This window comes from Siniperca chuatsi, linkage group LG12 (assembly GCF_020085105.1).
Source record: "Siniperca chuatsi isolate FFG_IHB_CAS linkage group LG12, ASM2008510v1, whole genome shotgun sequence".
Classification (NCBI taxonomy): domain Eukaryota; kingdom Metazoa; phylum Chordata; class Actinopteri; order Centrarchiformes; family Sinipercidae; genus Siniperca; species Siniperca chuatsi.
Window position 1 is genome coordinate 15,719,888 of NC_058053.1, and position 15,457 is coordinate 15,735,344.

The 15,457-nt window shown below is 39.1% G+C and overlaps 1 protein-coding gene across 18 annotated transcripts in view; it reads right to left on the reverse strand.

Moving 5' to 3' along the window:
- LOC122885512 (dedicator of cytokinesis protein 9-like) overlaps positions 1 to 15,457 on the reverse strand; it is an 87,573-nt gene that overhangs the window by 38,960 nt on the left and 33,156 nt on the right. For all 18 annotated transcript variants that reach the window (XM_044216713.1, XM_044216712.1, XM_044216702.1 and 15 more), the window contains exons 2-7: positions 14,266 to 14,382; positions 8,241 to 8,330; positions 5,286 to 5,368; positions 4,212 to 4,281; positions 1,962 to 2,057; positions 870 to 1,004 (exon numbers count right to left, since the gene is read on the reverse strand). In XM_044216713.1, coding sequence (XP_044072648.1) covers positions 870 to 1,004; positions 1,962 to 2,057; positions 4,212 to 4,281; positions 5,286 to 5,368; positions 8,241 to 8,330; positions 14,266 to 14,382 — 591 coding nt within the window. The remainder of the gene's footprint in view (positions 1 to 869; positions 1,005 to 1,961; positions 2,058 to 4,211; positions 4,282 to 5,285; positions 5,369 to 8,240; positions 8,331 to 14,265; positions 14,383 to 15,457) is intronic.

The window sequence follows — 15,457 nt, forward strand, 5'->3', positions numbered from 1 at the left end:
ATGCAATCTACTTATGTTTTTCTCTCCAGACTGGACAGAACCAGGAGATGCATTCTTACTTCACTTCTTCCACCACTGAGGAATGTAACTGTCTGTGTGAGTCTGTGGTTGAAAACTGGGTGGTGTGGCGGTTTGAGGAACTCGGCGGACGGCACAGACACCATAACCTGGTCTGATAAAACCTCCAAAAATCTTTCAAAAGATTTCAAAAAGCAATCAAATACCATGCGTACCCCTCTCCTCCTTCTACATGTTAGGCTTATAACTCTCCCCCTCCACATGATAGGAATCAGACAGTCCTGGAAAAAACCTCCACCTTCCTTCTCATTCCACAATAAATATCTGATTAGTGCCAGCTGGGTGCATCAACAGGAAAATCTGGTTCTCTCCATCTATTGAGATGATAGACATTTGATAATGCACCCAGTGAGCCTACACTCAGATGTTTGCACGTGGCATTGATTGTGAGGCAGATGGAAAGTGCACGGAAGTGAGACCTCAGCATTCATCTTGTTTCTCCAGCTGAGAGTCAGCAGTAAAGCCTGACCTTGGGGAGGAGGAGAGCTCAGGTTTCAGGGAAATGAACAAGAGAGGGTCTCACAGATACTTCTTAGCAGCAGTCCATCACTGTTAGAGAAATTTGTGTTGAAATGTTTCCTGGTACAACTTACAGAGGAAAGAATTGTGAAGAGGACGTTGTTACGTCCGAATTCTCAGTTCATTCCCGGTAAATAGCACTTTAATTTCCGAGAGGGACCAGGCCACGGGATATCCCGTTTGGCAAAGCAGGTTATGGGTCATCCAGGGTCATCGCAGTTTAACAATTGCTGCCTTTGGGACAGAGATGACTGGAATATTTTAGAGCATACCTGGACCACACCCATACAGGAGTCCAAGAAAATGGTTCCTTTGGGCTCTTTGGAGATCTTCTCATCCTTGTAGAAGTTCAGATTATAAGAGCCGTCCCCGAGCTGGGTTAGATGGAAATACCTCCTCTTGAACGACTGAAACAAAAAGAAGAAATAACATTCAACTTTCAATTATTGGAAGACAAAATGCAATGCTTTGGTCATAACAATTTCAAGTCCTCTACACCCTCTGCATTACGCAGTTTAAGATTAGGCTGCCAGTAATAAGAAGCCTGCCTGTGAAAAGGCAATAACTAAAACCTGGTACAAAACAAAACCTTCTGTACTTAAACAATGGATATAGTTTGGATAGAAGGTATTGTACGCTGTACAGATTTTAAAGCCATTTGAAGCAAATGTGTGATTTGTGGTTATGGGCTATATAACAAAACTGATTTGACTTGAGGGAAATAGTTGTGATCAAAAAATGACAAAGGGGATAATGGATAATCTCCAGAAATGGATCACCTTCACTGCAAACAACGACAACATCTAAATAAAATTAAGGACAATATGGACAACTAAGTAAGACATGTGCACCCCCCACCCCAACCCCTGTCTTGTTGATGTTTGCTTGTTTTTTTCTTTTCTTTTGTAAAATTTCTTTTGTCTTGAAATCATTATAAATAAAAATAGATTAAAAAAAAGATTAGACTCAAGACAGAAATCTACACTCTCCTAATAGTATGTTGTTTTTTCACCATTTCGTCAACTTTTCATCATTACTACGTAAGTGGTACACGATATACATACAATTCATTTCAGTTTTGCTAATTTGTAAAGTAATGTGGTTATGGCTGCAACCAACGGTTATTTTCATTATAGATTAATCTGTCAATTATGTTCTCAATTAATCAATCAATTAGTGGTCTTAGCAGCAGCAAATCCTGCCGTTTGAGAAGCTGCAACCAGCAAATGTTTGAGTCACTTTTCAAGTGAAAATGCCAAACAATTAATCCATTGAAACAGTTGCCATTTAATTTTCTGCCGATCAAATAATTGATTAACTGACTAATTTATTCAGTTTAAATGTGGCCATCACCACTGTCTCACCCTCATGGTGACGCTGATGGCACTGTTCATGTTGCCTTTATACAGCCAGCCATGTTTGGAAATCCCGCCTTTCTGGGATCCTAGGGAGGCTGTATCCTGCAGGAGACAAAGACACAAGATCAGAAAATTTTATACACACTGAAACTCTACACACTGCCAGGGAAAAACATCTCAGCAGGCCAAGTAGTCTCTCATTGATTCGAAAATCAAGTTGAAACAAGTTGAAATACTTAAAAATGGGACAAATTACTCCATACATCAAAAAACTGTCACCTGTTTCAAAGAAATTGTTGAAATAAATGGATATGCAGATAAAAACACACTTGATTTTGATATTTTTACAGTGGATCATCATTTCACCAATGTTTTTAACACACCCAGCCAAAGCCTTCTCTCCCTGTGCAGAAAACCTTTGATGTTGTGGTTTGAGATGACACAGAGCTCAACATGATGTAGGTCTGTCTCAGTCCAAACAAGCAGGCAGAAGAACATTAAACAAACTATGACTGTTAAACAAAATAAACATCTCAATCTTTACAGCGGATCCATGACACATGGACCCGATTATCTCACACTTGGGTAAGCATATGACCACAACCAAACACAAAGCTATAGTGATCCACCAGCTATCATGGTCTGTAAAAAATAAACCAATTAGGGGAGTAATGAAGGAAGAAGACATGGGGACAAACTCTACAGCCCTGTCCTGGTTTAGATCAGCCCTGTATGGACAGAAGACGTGTCATTTACAGTTACACTTCCCGACTTTGAAAGACTACAGTGAGAAAAGTATCCCTGGCAATTTCACACAATGAGAAGAGTGAATGGCCTTTCAAGATGTCTTCATCCTGGTCCAGCCCCACTTCTTCTTCTCTCAGTCTAATAAAGCAAAAGGGGATTTTAAAAGTGCTGGCAGGAATTATAACATTTTCAGTGTGCCTTGTGATCTGAAAAGCATCTGGAAAGGTTCATTGCCTGTTTCTCCTCGTCAGTGTCTAGACAATATTCACCAGTCCCCAAAGAGGCAGACAAATAACTGGGTTCATTCTCTCTGAACTCCAGTTTGCTCCAGAAAACTTTGTCAAGGACGGATTAAAAAAAAATCAGCAAACCAAACAGTTGCATTACTAAACTACAGTCAGACAAAGAGAAGATGAACCAAATCACACAACCTGCATGTGGTCCAAAACACACAAAAAATAAATGATTTATTCTGGGGATTTTAGAGGAAGCAGAGTTCAAATCCTTTTCTCTCATCTGAACAAGTAACCTCCCTGTTTAAAAGAGTTGGAGGCCAGAGGGAGAGAGAGAGGCAGGAGCTGAATATAGGGTGATTTGGATCTTGTCATTAGTTGTGTTGAAGTCCTGCCCCTCCTGTCCTGTCAGAGGTAAGGGTGACTGTGAGGCTGAGCAGGACAGACCCTGACCCATGACGACCTGGCCCAGCTTTCCTCAATCACAGCTGCATTAACGAACACGCAATAAAAGGGAAAAGAGACACTTTGTAGTGTTGTTTTCTAAAAACCCAAAAGGTCCTGTGTGTAAACAGTGTATTTCAGCTAATACTGAAGGGCATCTTGTTGCCTGTAGGAGGCACAGTTTGTCATATCATGTGATGAGAGGTCAGGATCATCTTCATACATCTTGTGAGGTAGCGTGACCTTATAGTATGTTAGATAACATTTTAGCCACAGCTTTATGTCATCTTTGAAGTCAAAGTCTGAGTGTCTGTCTGATGACTTATGAGCCTCCTTGTTGTGCACTCCTACAAGCCATTCCAAAGACAACAAACACTCATTTAATCTGTGTAAAAACACACCCACTCCGTCATACATGAATTTTAAGAGGTTGAAAAGATCCAAATGTTGCTGGAAAATTTTATTGTGCACAAAAAAAGACATGGGCCAGCAAACGTCTTGAAGTCTAATTACACTTAATTATTTCCATTAAATTCAGCTATTAGACACAAAAATGCCTTTTTTCTCTTTAACAGCTATAATGAAAACAGGAAAGGCAAAACTGATGACTGGAATTAGAAAAATTTAGTGCCATGTAGTCTTTTCTGGGCCAGGTTTCTAATAAAGTAAATAATCCTGAGTAAAAATGCAGTCTAGAAACAGGATAATGCCAATGTGCTATAAACACTGCAAATACATGTACTTCATTACTCTGTGTTATTGATTGGATTGGTTTTTAGTATATCAAGGGATGAAAAGACTAGACAAAAAAAAGAAGCAAACATAGACTCACCTCATCTTTGTCAACATCCTCATCGACTTCGAATACATGGACAGCCAGTTTATCAGGTCTGGACACTTTGCTGTAAAATAATGAATTCTCATTAACAGGCATGAGATACTGGCAACTTTACTTCAATATCTGAGAAAATATAATAATATTATCTCTAAAAGGACACTCTTCTTAATGATTTACTTTTGATGTTTAGGTACATTTCAATTACTAGCCGGTAATTTAAATTTTAGCACTTCAGAACTTTACGTTTAACTGCCATGGATATGGCAGATTGAGTTTGCTTATTTGCTTTCATTTCAGTTCAGTCTGCAAATTGTTCTAGCACATGTGGTCTGAAGTGGTGTGACTGAGATTATGTGATTTTTCCTTATGTTTTGACATATTTTTAAATAAGTAATTTTGCATATTTGCAGCTGTTTCGAGAGAGTCCGAAAAAGGCAGCATCATGGCAAATGAAAGTGTTTAAAAGCAGCACTTGACATCTCATGGAAACATGTTAAGGTGTATTCTGCCTGCTGGAAAATGAAAATGCGCCAAAGGTAACCGAAAATGGTGTGAGGTTTTTAACAGGCGATCCACGTCAGGGTGTACTGTTTTAACTTCCCCAGATTCAGTAAAGTGACAGAACATTTGGCAGCAGTGATGGTGTCAAGGTCATTGTCAACTCATATTCTAACATCTTGGCAGTAAAATAGATATTCTTTAGGGAAGAGGCTGGAGCTGATGACACAATCTTCGGACAATGAGGGTGGTTTCCACACAGGCTGCAGTCAAATTATCCAGTGCATCATAAAAAGGAAACACTCTTTTGTTGCACGGAAATAAGAATATTTGTACGCTGTGTTTCCTTGTAATTAAGTCACAGCAACATTTTGTCAGAAGCAGGAAACAAAAAGGTGACAGTTTGTCTAGTGTGTGCACTGTGTCTTTTAGTTTAAAACCTCTGGCATCCATATATTATATGCAGTAGCTGTCCTTACTTGCCCATCATAAGAATGTTTTGGCACACTACCACATTACCTCTGTGAATATAGTGTACAGTAGTGTTGAGGTTTTTAACTATGGACTTACTTTGGAAGCTGTCGAAATTCTCCAGAATAGTCCTCATACTTGTAGTTGACGACATGCCAGTCAGACTTGTAGGTCTTAATGCACTGAGAAGACAAAACGGAACGGAAACAAATTACATAGTAAAATAGTGTTAAGGTGTCAGTATGCTTGAAACAAACTAGTTTGTAAGACGTGTTGTCCAATCATGTCTGAAGGTGTTTATAGATATTCAGAATGGTCAAACTCAAAGGTGGGGCGAAAGGCTTACAGTCATTGAGAGAGACGAGATGCAATAATCGTTTAAGTATGGGGATAATTTTTGAACAATCTTTCCTTGAAGGCTTTCTTGGTTTTGCACTCAGTTCACACTCAAAAAGAAAAAATTCTAAATCTGCTTACTATCTCACAGCTGGCCAATTGCTACATGAAAGGGGCATAATTGTCGAATTGTTGGTTTGAGAAAGTTACCGAAATTGTCGGGAGCAGCCGAAGCCAATTCCAATGTCAGAAAGTTGTGGGGGGAGGTTTCAGATGCTGTTTGATCCATCTGGCTAGAACTTCGGTTGAAGCATACTGACACCTTTAAAAGAGTGCTCCATTGATTTAGCATTGCACTCCTATAACATTGTCAGACTCACAATGAACAGTTGAGAAAAATACTTTTAAGTCTTCAGCCCCAATCGACGCTAAAAAATTCATCAGATTTTGCACAGCTCCCTCTGGGGCCACAGAAGGCTTTTTAACTTTGTTCACAAATGCATTAGTACTCCTCAACACTTGTAAAATCGGTGGAGTTCCCCTTTAATGTTAGGTTCAATCTAAGTCTGATAATCCTCAAATTTCAGCAGATAGCACATTGAGCAGAAAATGAAACCTATCCACAAGATGAGATACTTTGAAAGAAAGCCAGATTGAATTGCTATAATTAATAAAATGCAGTGGCTGATAAAATATCTTTTTACAGTTGCTTTCTATGAATCACAAGAAAGCACAATCACAATACAATGGTTGTTTGGAGCAACAATTAAAACCTATGTGGTGAAATCCTTGAGGAAAAATGAGTGTTCACACTCCAGCTCAGTGTAACCCTCCATTAGCACAAACTGGGAGGGAGTGTATCTCAATCTCCCTTTACTTGGAAAGGAGACATCTGTTCATTGTTAGAGGCAGTGATAGGAGTAGCTCACTGGTATCTATTCTGCAGAAATACATGCCGTTTACGAGAAGTGCGCCGACAGGGAGACGAAATGCAACCTGATCAGGAGAGCAATCGGAAAAAGAGAGGCTCCTGCTGGGTTCATCCGCACAGCTGTCCTGGTGATGTCACACAACACTAAACCGGGAGTTTTAGTATCTTTATGACTTCAGACAAGGCTTCCTAAACACTGACCTTTGACCTGGAAGGTGAATTGTGGGCAGCCAGTTGGTCTTTGGCTTAAGAAGACAGTAAGAGCAGTGTACATGGGCCGAATGGTAAACCACTGTGATGGTCTGGAGAAAAATACATTTCCCCTCCTGTAGTCATAATTCATAATTTTATCAGCACCAACTAGAACAGCATGTTTTTCATTTCTACAGAAATTAAATTACTAAACAAACACATCTTAGGAACTTCTGTGTGTGTTTTTTAAGAACTTATGGACTTTTGCTGCAACCAAACTGCTCTTAGATTGAAATGAACCATTTGATAGGAAATATGTTCAAAACACAGCACAGACAGACAGCACTATAAACCAACAATGACAGAAAATAACCAGAAGTTTGATAAACTCGTGGATTGTAGAAATTAATTGCACTTTATCATTCCAACGTCCCCTGGCATAAACAGTACAAATAGTCCAGTTGCCTCCAGTAATGATCTGTAATGAGCCCAGATACCATTTACGCAACAGTTTCTACAGGCTACTTCCTGATCTGCTATGATGTGCTGTGTACATTGCTGCTAATATTAGGTCACAAATTGGGTATTGACTCACATTAGTGTCACTATTCTGCAGCAATGCGTCATTGTGGTTTACATGCAGATGATATACTTTCCTAACCACTTCCTAACCTCTTGTACCAGACTTTGCACTTACTGCCACCCGGTTTTTTCATGTTCTGCAATTAAATAAAACTGTCAGTATTTGTTTTTATCAGTTATAGTGCTTGAAGTTTTTATCTAATGTCTGGTGCATAACAGAAACAATTTTTTTGTTAATTTATTTATGTATGCTTTGTGTTTTTTATTTGTGTTAATACCGACCTGCATAAAAGTTTCTCTCATAATCATAGACACCTTTAGTGTCTGTAGTTCTGTGGGTATTCTGAATTTCCCCAATATTTCCCTTAAATTTACGCTGACGTTAAATAAAACTTTATATTTGGCTTGATAACAACATTAATACAGCATAGTCTTTATCTACTTGTTTCAGTGCTTTTGTTGAATCTATGTCGAACTCATATTGAGGGGAGTATGCATATCCCAGCTGTGCTTTTTATAGCTGGAAAAGTTGTAAATGTCTTGTGCATCATTTTATACATTTTCTCTTTCAAGCCCCTAAAAACTTGGTTTTCTCAATAGCATTAAATATTCATAACTTCATAAACAACACTCAAAGTTAAAGTTTTGATAAAATATTGTTTGATGTTATTTGTTAAGAGTTTAATACTTAACTAAACTCAATCACTATGCGTCATCAGGACTGTGTGGGTGTGGTTTCATCAGATTGGATTCACATTGGTCTTGATTAGTGCCAAATCCTGATTAGTGGATGGAAATACTATATAATAATAATCACTTTTTTCCCATCTGAGCCCTCCCCACTTCAAAGCAGTGAGAAAAGCCCGGACAAAAACACAAATACAGAAATCTCTTATGTGACATATGTGTGTTCTAACTTTGGCAGAAAATTGTGTGTTTATGTAGGACCCCATTACTCATACTAAGAAGTTGATTCAGAAAATATGTTTTTGGGAGCCTTTAAATCAGTTTACCTCTTGGACAAACAGACTCTGAGCCTCCCTCTCTGCATTTTCAGGCACGGTAGGGTAGAGTGTTCTCCCTTGCCGCCTCAAAGTTGAAATCTGTAAAACAAAGCAACATTTTTTTCAACAAATAAAACAGAACAGGGAAATTACAACAAACATGACAACACTGTAAAAGTGAAATTGAAACAAAACGTGGAAGACATTACTCAAGCTGGACACCTTGACCCAGTATTACAGTTTGTGGTCTCAGCTGGACACAGTTGCTCTGGGGTGTTCTTTTAAATATTATTCTACATTTGAGAAAAAACTGATGTCTTTCTGAGGGTTCAAAGGGGCAGTATGTGAGGGGGGGGGCAGGATGCTTGTCCATACTGTTCAGCTCCGGGACCCACAGACACACCCTGAGTCTGGCTCTCTGCCACTGTTGTACAGGCGCACTCTGAGTAATCAGCACCTATAATGCTTCTTTTAAGCCTTTCCCTAATGACCAACAGGTTCAGTGTGCGCTGGAGCCAAACAGCAGTTTCAAAGGGGATCAAAAATCAAGGCTCTGCTGTCTAAGCAAAAGCCTCAAATCATATTTATACAAGACTAAGTGTCGACAGCCATAGCTGCTCTGTAAGGCTGTACTTACGCACAGTGTTGCTTTGAGCTAAATGCTAATATCAGCATGCTAACATGCTCAAAATGACATGCTGATGTTAATCAGGTATAAAGTTTACCATGTTCACCATCTTTGTTTAGCCACTCAGCAGTAAACACAAACTACAGCTGAGGCTGATGGGAATGTCATTAGTTTTGCGGGTATTTAGTCATAAACCAAAGTATTGGACAGTTTAAAGTTTTGACCTGGTGATGCCGCTAGATGAAAAGTATGAGAAAAACCAAAGTAATTACAATTGATCGTAAGGGATACACGGATACCTGTAATAAATTTCATGCCAATCCATTCGATAGTTGTTGAGACATTTCACTCAAAACCTGTGAACCTCATGGTGGCGCTAAAGGAAAAGTTACCAAGTCAGTATCCTTTGGACATGAATGTGTGTACAAATATTCATGCCAATCCATCCAATAGTTGTTGAGATATTATTTCAGTCTGGACCAAAGTGGTGGACTGATCAGACTGACATTGCCATCCCTACAGCCATGCCGCTAGCAGTGCTAAAAACACAGGTACGTTGTGAAGATGGTGTGACGGTATCTCCCAGTAAATTATATTTTAAGATTAAAGCAATGGTTCAAAATGTATAAGTATAATAAGTATATAAATAACTATTTCAAGATCACAGTATATCTTACACTATCATAGACAACCAATCAGTTTTAGTTAAGTGTTTTTTTAAGCAGCAGTGTGAAAGCTGAAGCTCTATTTAAACTTTCCCTGAGTAAAATACTGCCATGGGCAACAACATCACCAGCAGGTTATGGCAGGAGGATTAACTCTGAAATTTAAAAATAAAGTGCATTTGACCACACATAATCCCTGTGAGCAAGACTGAAATATGAATAGAACCATTAAGTGATAGCAATTCAGCTGACTGAGTTAGAAGGAAACAAGTGAATTCTGGCTTTGTGCAAGATAAATGCTCATCAGCTGTGTTTTCTATGATGTGGGGGATGCAGACAAAACCTTGATTATCTTTTCCAAACACATTTTATTGAAATGAAAAGTGCTTTGAGCAGGAATATGTTCCATGTCATTAGTTTACAGTCCAATTTACTGCAGACGGAATCAAATGAAACTTTTATGACCACATAGTGTATCTATTGAAGAAAAAGAACATTAGTTAAATGTGTTTATAATCCCAAAAATAAAACAGTATCCAGTTCAATCCAATGATCCCTTGAAAACATCAAGTTGATGGAATGAAAAAAACCAAAAACTTTTTTAAATTTCTAGCTTTTCTTTTTTATCACAATATGCAATATGATATGATTTGTATATGAATCTATTAGTCGATCGACAGAAAATTAATCACTAACAAATAGAATAATTGTTTTCATTTTTCAAGCAAAAATACCAAACATTCTCTTGTTTCAGCTTCTTAAAAAGGTGAGGATTTGATGCTTTTCTCTGTTTATACCATTGTAAACTAAATAGTTTTGGGTTTTGGACACCTTTGGCTATAGAAAAATGTAACATGCTTTTTTTAACTGTTTTCTGACATTTTATAGACCAAATAATTAATCAATTAATCAAGAAAATATACTGAAAATGAAAATAACCGCTAGCTGCAGCCCAGTAGTATACGTAATTTTTCTTAGCTGTGGTGCCTTATTTCACTGCTAATGCATCATGTATAATACTGTATAAAAAAGGGATAAAAACAGTTTTAAGAAAGTTTAAATGGAATTGGCTACTTTGAGAAATGAAAAAACACACACACAAAAACAGTATTTTATATAACGATCATCCTAACTGCAATCATGTGTCTTCTTGACATCTGAAATGACACTTAGGCTAAAATATGAAACTGCCATCTTTCTCTTTTGCCTCACTGTTCCTCTGAATGACCTCCCATTTGACTGAGCGCTGGTCGTGTCAACTACGACAAATTCCATACTAAGCTCGTATTTGTGAACCTGAAGTCTCCCCTTCCTCTCTGCTAGCCAGGTTTCCTGCAGGGGAGATGACAATCTTTGCAATCCAAGCAGCAGAAATAAACAGGCATGGAGGTAAGAGGGAGCCAGGAAGCGGGCAACAGGAAGCATTTAATTGGGCTACAAGTCGCCAGGGAGAACCATGGGATTCTCTGGTGAAATAAGCACAAAATTAGCACGGGATATAGCTGCACTCAGCAGGACTCCATCAACATTTTATTTGGAAAATCATCTTCCTTTCTCAGCCGTACCTGAACCAAATGTGCTTCTAGATATTACCACCTCAGCAAACAAGTATTGCCAGCCATGATTTATCTTACACCTCTGTCCATTAGACCTCCATTGTTGTCCAAAAATTATTAAAAACACATAAATGAGCCTCACCATTGCACGGTGACATGTTTAATTTAGATGAACATGGACACTGTAGTTTATTTTCAGTCAATCCCACAAACCCTGTCCTGCTGCTGTAAATACTCAGTAGTACATCAAATCCGTGGCTGAAAGCAGTCCCAACAAATACACTATTTACTACTGTTTGAGAAATGTTTGCAAAAAACTACAGTGCACATACAGTATGTGGTGTTATTGAAACTTTTTGGAAACTGCAACGTAGTTGAAGTAAAGGAAAGAAATAATGTCCTTATCTGTGGGCTTTACAGCAGGGTTGGGCCCAGACCTAATGTATACCTCAAATTGAGGAGAAGAGGGAAGGAAGGGCCCCATCCTGGTAATCCTCGACAAATTTCGCCAGAAACCTCGTAGAGAGACCTGCACAGAATTGCCTTGTGCCAACAGCTTCAAGATCAAAACCAGATGGAGATAATATAAACACTGGCTAACAAAAGACCAGTACCAACACATGACTTTTGATGTGCCAGTGGGAATAAGATAAGGCAGAGGTTTCTATGACTGAGGAACTGCCAAAAACAGGATTTATACAAAAATAACAACACAGACAAGGAGCTCTTTCTGTCTGTTTTGGCCTTGATTTATCACTAACTAGCACTGTATACTTAGCACCGTCTTTATGCATATTGAGGTTTCTGTACGAATACACACTGGCCATACCTACTTTCACTAAAAGCACCAAACACTGAAAGGGCCTTGACACAGAAGCTGATTCTGGGGAGGTCAAAACAGATGTTAGGGTCAATCACTGTGCCTGTGGGGTTTTTTCTTAGTCAGAATCACCTGTCAGTCCCTGACAACGTACTGTTTGTGTGTAAAGCTGGTATGTTATGTTCATAGCAGCAGGCTGGAGGAGCATGATACAAGTCAAGGCTGCCCCGCTGTCACTGAGCACCCAGCTGCCAGGCCTTTGTAAACTGTAACAACCCCTGGCTTTGTACAGAGCCCAAAGTTAGAAACACTTCCTTTTCACCTTTCTTCTATTCCACACAGCCATCTCCATTAATGAGAGTTTGTACAGAACAGTAACTGGGAATTATTTAAAGATTCTTCACTCTAAATACACTGACGTCCCCATTACACATTTAACCAGCAAAATAACCAGGTTTAGTGACAAACCTCACTTTTACAGTTGGTCGAGTCTGTTCTCACATGACAACACCTTCCTGTATACTGTAGATCAAATAATGCTTAGATGCATCTGCAAAATTTGGTTTTATTTTTGTCAAAAACATGTTATTGTTGCGTGGTAATGCATTTGAAAGGACAGAATGATTTGAAAACTCTACCCATCTGGCACATTCAAGTGCTATCATATAAACAAAGTTTTTTTTAAGTTAACAACTCACAAAATAATTAATCATACGATGTGTTGCTGCTTGGTAGCTGACTCAAGGGTGTCCTCAGAATTACTGAGCATGATGGGGGTATTGGTTTCAGAGAAGTTTATTTCAAACATGTTATGTATATTGGTGTATGCTAAAACTGCATGGAATTTTTTGGGGGCATTTTTTAAATTTTTTTGAGTGTGGACAGCAGAGAGACGACAGGAAATGAGTGGGGGGAGAGAGAAATAGGGAATGACGTGCAACAAAAGTCCTCGGCCGAAGTAGACATTGGGGACATTGCGGTTCATGGTCGCCACCTTAACCCGTCAACTGTATGAACATATTCATTTAAACCTGATTTTGAAAGTGGTATGATGATGCTACAAATGACTGTAATGATGAAGCACAATTGTTCTAATCTTAACGGAAAGCCCTTTCTGAAACACTTGGGCCTGTGCACCATCACATTTTCCTTCTGACTTTTTGTTAAAAGAAAACTTTATCTGAAAATGTTGCAACATTTTGTGTACACTATCTGAGAATTTTACTCCCACTAGAGCCGTGGTGTCCACAGTGTCTTAAATCAATAACAGCTGCTCTACCCATATGACTATGACATGGAGAATTTCCCCAGATTTTCAGGTTAAGGTGCAGGTGGGAAAGGGGCTTGAGATGAAGCACTTTAAAGTGCATCAATAACTATTTTACACTTACATGAAACAATAAATAGTACATTTACACAACATTTGCTACAGTATATAAATCATCAAAATCACTCATATTTGTAGTGCCTTATTCTCCAGTGTAGGCATTCAGACAAAAGATGTTAAAGTCATCATGGTTAGTGAAACAAAGACTTCTCTCACTGAAAGGAGAGCTATAACAATAAAAGCTCTATAAAATTTCCACTGGACCGTGAGACGGAGTGACAGGGTCAGATTTGAGGATATACTGTACATCTCATTGCTGCTGTTGGTAAGGACATCTTTCAAAGAAGTCTAAAGTCCAGAAGTACCAGCACTGGGCCAGATTTCCATTTTAGATTTTCCATCCTCATTGTGGAAAGTGTGAGGGAGCGTACGTCCTGTGCAATGTGGCTGGAGATAACACTTACTCTGTCACAACATTGGAGACAGAATGAGCCAAATAAACAGATGGCCCCTGACACCTCTCTCGCTACAGAGTGGAAGGATGTAAACAAAATGAAAGCCTCTGTGAACAACCCCACCCAGTACTCGCAAAAATGGCCACGCCTGGGCCAAAGCCAAACAAATACAACAAAGAAAAACATGCAAGTGGGTGGGTAAATAATGATGTTGCACAGATGACAATTAATGGTAGGACCTTGTATGGTTATGGAGCACTTTCTAAAAAAAAAAACTGCATAACACGCATTATTTACTGGATATTTTTCACTCAAAGTGCCTTACTTTCAACAGCAGTAACACGAGTAGCCCCACTGGAAATCAACGCCCTAACTCTGGCAGTGTTATTACCACTCCCTAAGCTACATATCACCACTACCTTTACATCACTGCCATAGATAAAACCTAACATGCTTTCTAGCAATATAATCCCATTTACAATACCCAGAGACAGATTTAGTACAGTAAGGCTTTTGAGGCAGTTTTTCCGCAAGTGCGGCTGTGACGCTTTCTGCCCAGCAAAAATGCAGGTGTGAAACTCACCTCAAAGTCCTCCAAGGGGAACTGCAGCATGTCTCTGAGGACATCACTGAGGATTTGTGTCTTCCTCTGCACCAGCACATTTTCATAGTCCAGCGGCTCGATCACCTTCGGTTTCACCTGAAGAGCACAGACGAAGCACTCTGTTAGTAGGACATTTAATGTACGTTCACAAACACTGGTAACTCCAATACTAAGGGTAAGATGCATGCAAAGACACGCAAGGCTTTTAGGAGCCCTTATTAGCTAGATCCATTAGAGAGATGACAGCAAATGAGGAAGGAGAAAGATGGGTAATGACATACAACAAAAGACCCCCGACTGGACAAGAACCGGGAAAGTTGCGGTTCATGGTTGGCAGTGCTTTGATTACCGACTCCGCACACTGTCAAGCACTTATGACTTTATTAACAGGTTTCAGTCCCCATCCTTCAGCAGGTAAAATTCACTGAATGAGAGTGAAATTGAAGTTGATGTATAGTACACATTTACTTTAAGGAAAATACTAATACCCTGTAAGCGGGATGTGAGCGGACGTCACTAAAATATAAAGTGAGGCTAAATTTTGCTATTGATGATTATACTTTCAATTGGAATAATAACAGAGACTAGTATGTACAGAGGAAATGAAAACTACATTCAGTGAGAGCAAAGAAGAAGCCTTGAGTTTAAGCGTTGGCAGAGCAATGCTGTCTTTGGTCAACCTGTCTGATGCCTAAGCGCAGCATCTACTGCACTACACGTGTAATAACAGTACACGTAGTGTACACGTTAAATATTAATATTGAATATTGTATATTATTATAGTTAGATGATCTGACCAACTAAGCACCAAAAAAACAGAAAAGCTGATATGATATTCTTAGTCCAAGCCTACAGAGTTTCCAAGCCAAATCCAACAAACACATAACTGTGCACAGGAGAAGAAATTGTGTTGTGTATAGATAGGCCTCTACATTGAGTTTGATTGATCTAGGTGTGCTGTCAGATTGGGCTACACCAACACATGCTATCTGTTAGATACACTGCGATAAGTCTATCAGGGCTCCATCTGCTCAGAGAAAATGCATCTGCCTCAGCAGCGGGAAGTTCTTGATGAGCTTATCCCTCCGTGAGAGCAAACGCATGACATGTCAGTCAAGGAAACAATCACACTCCACTTCTATAATAGTCACTACATACAACACAATTATGC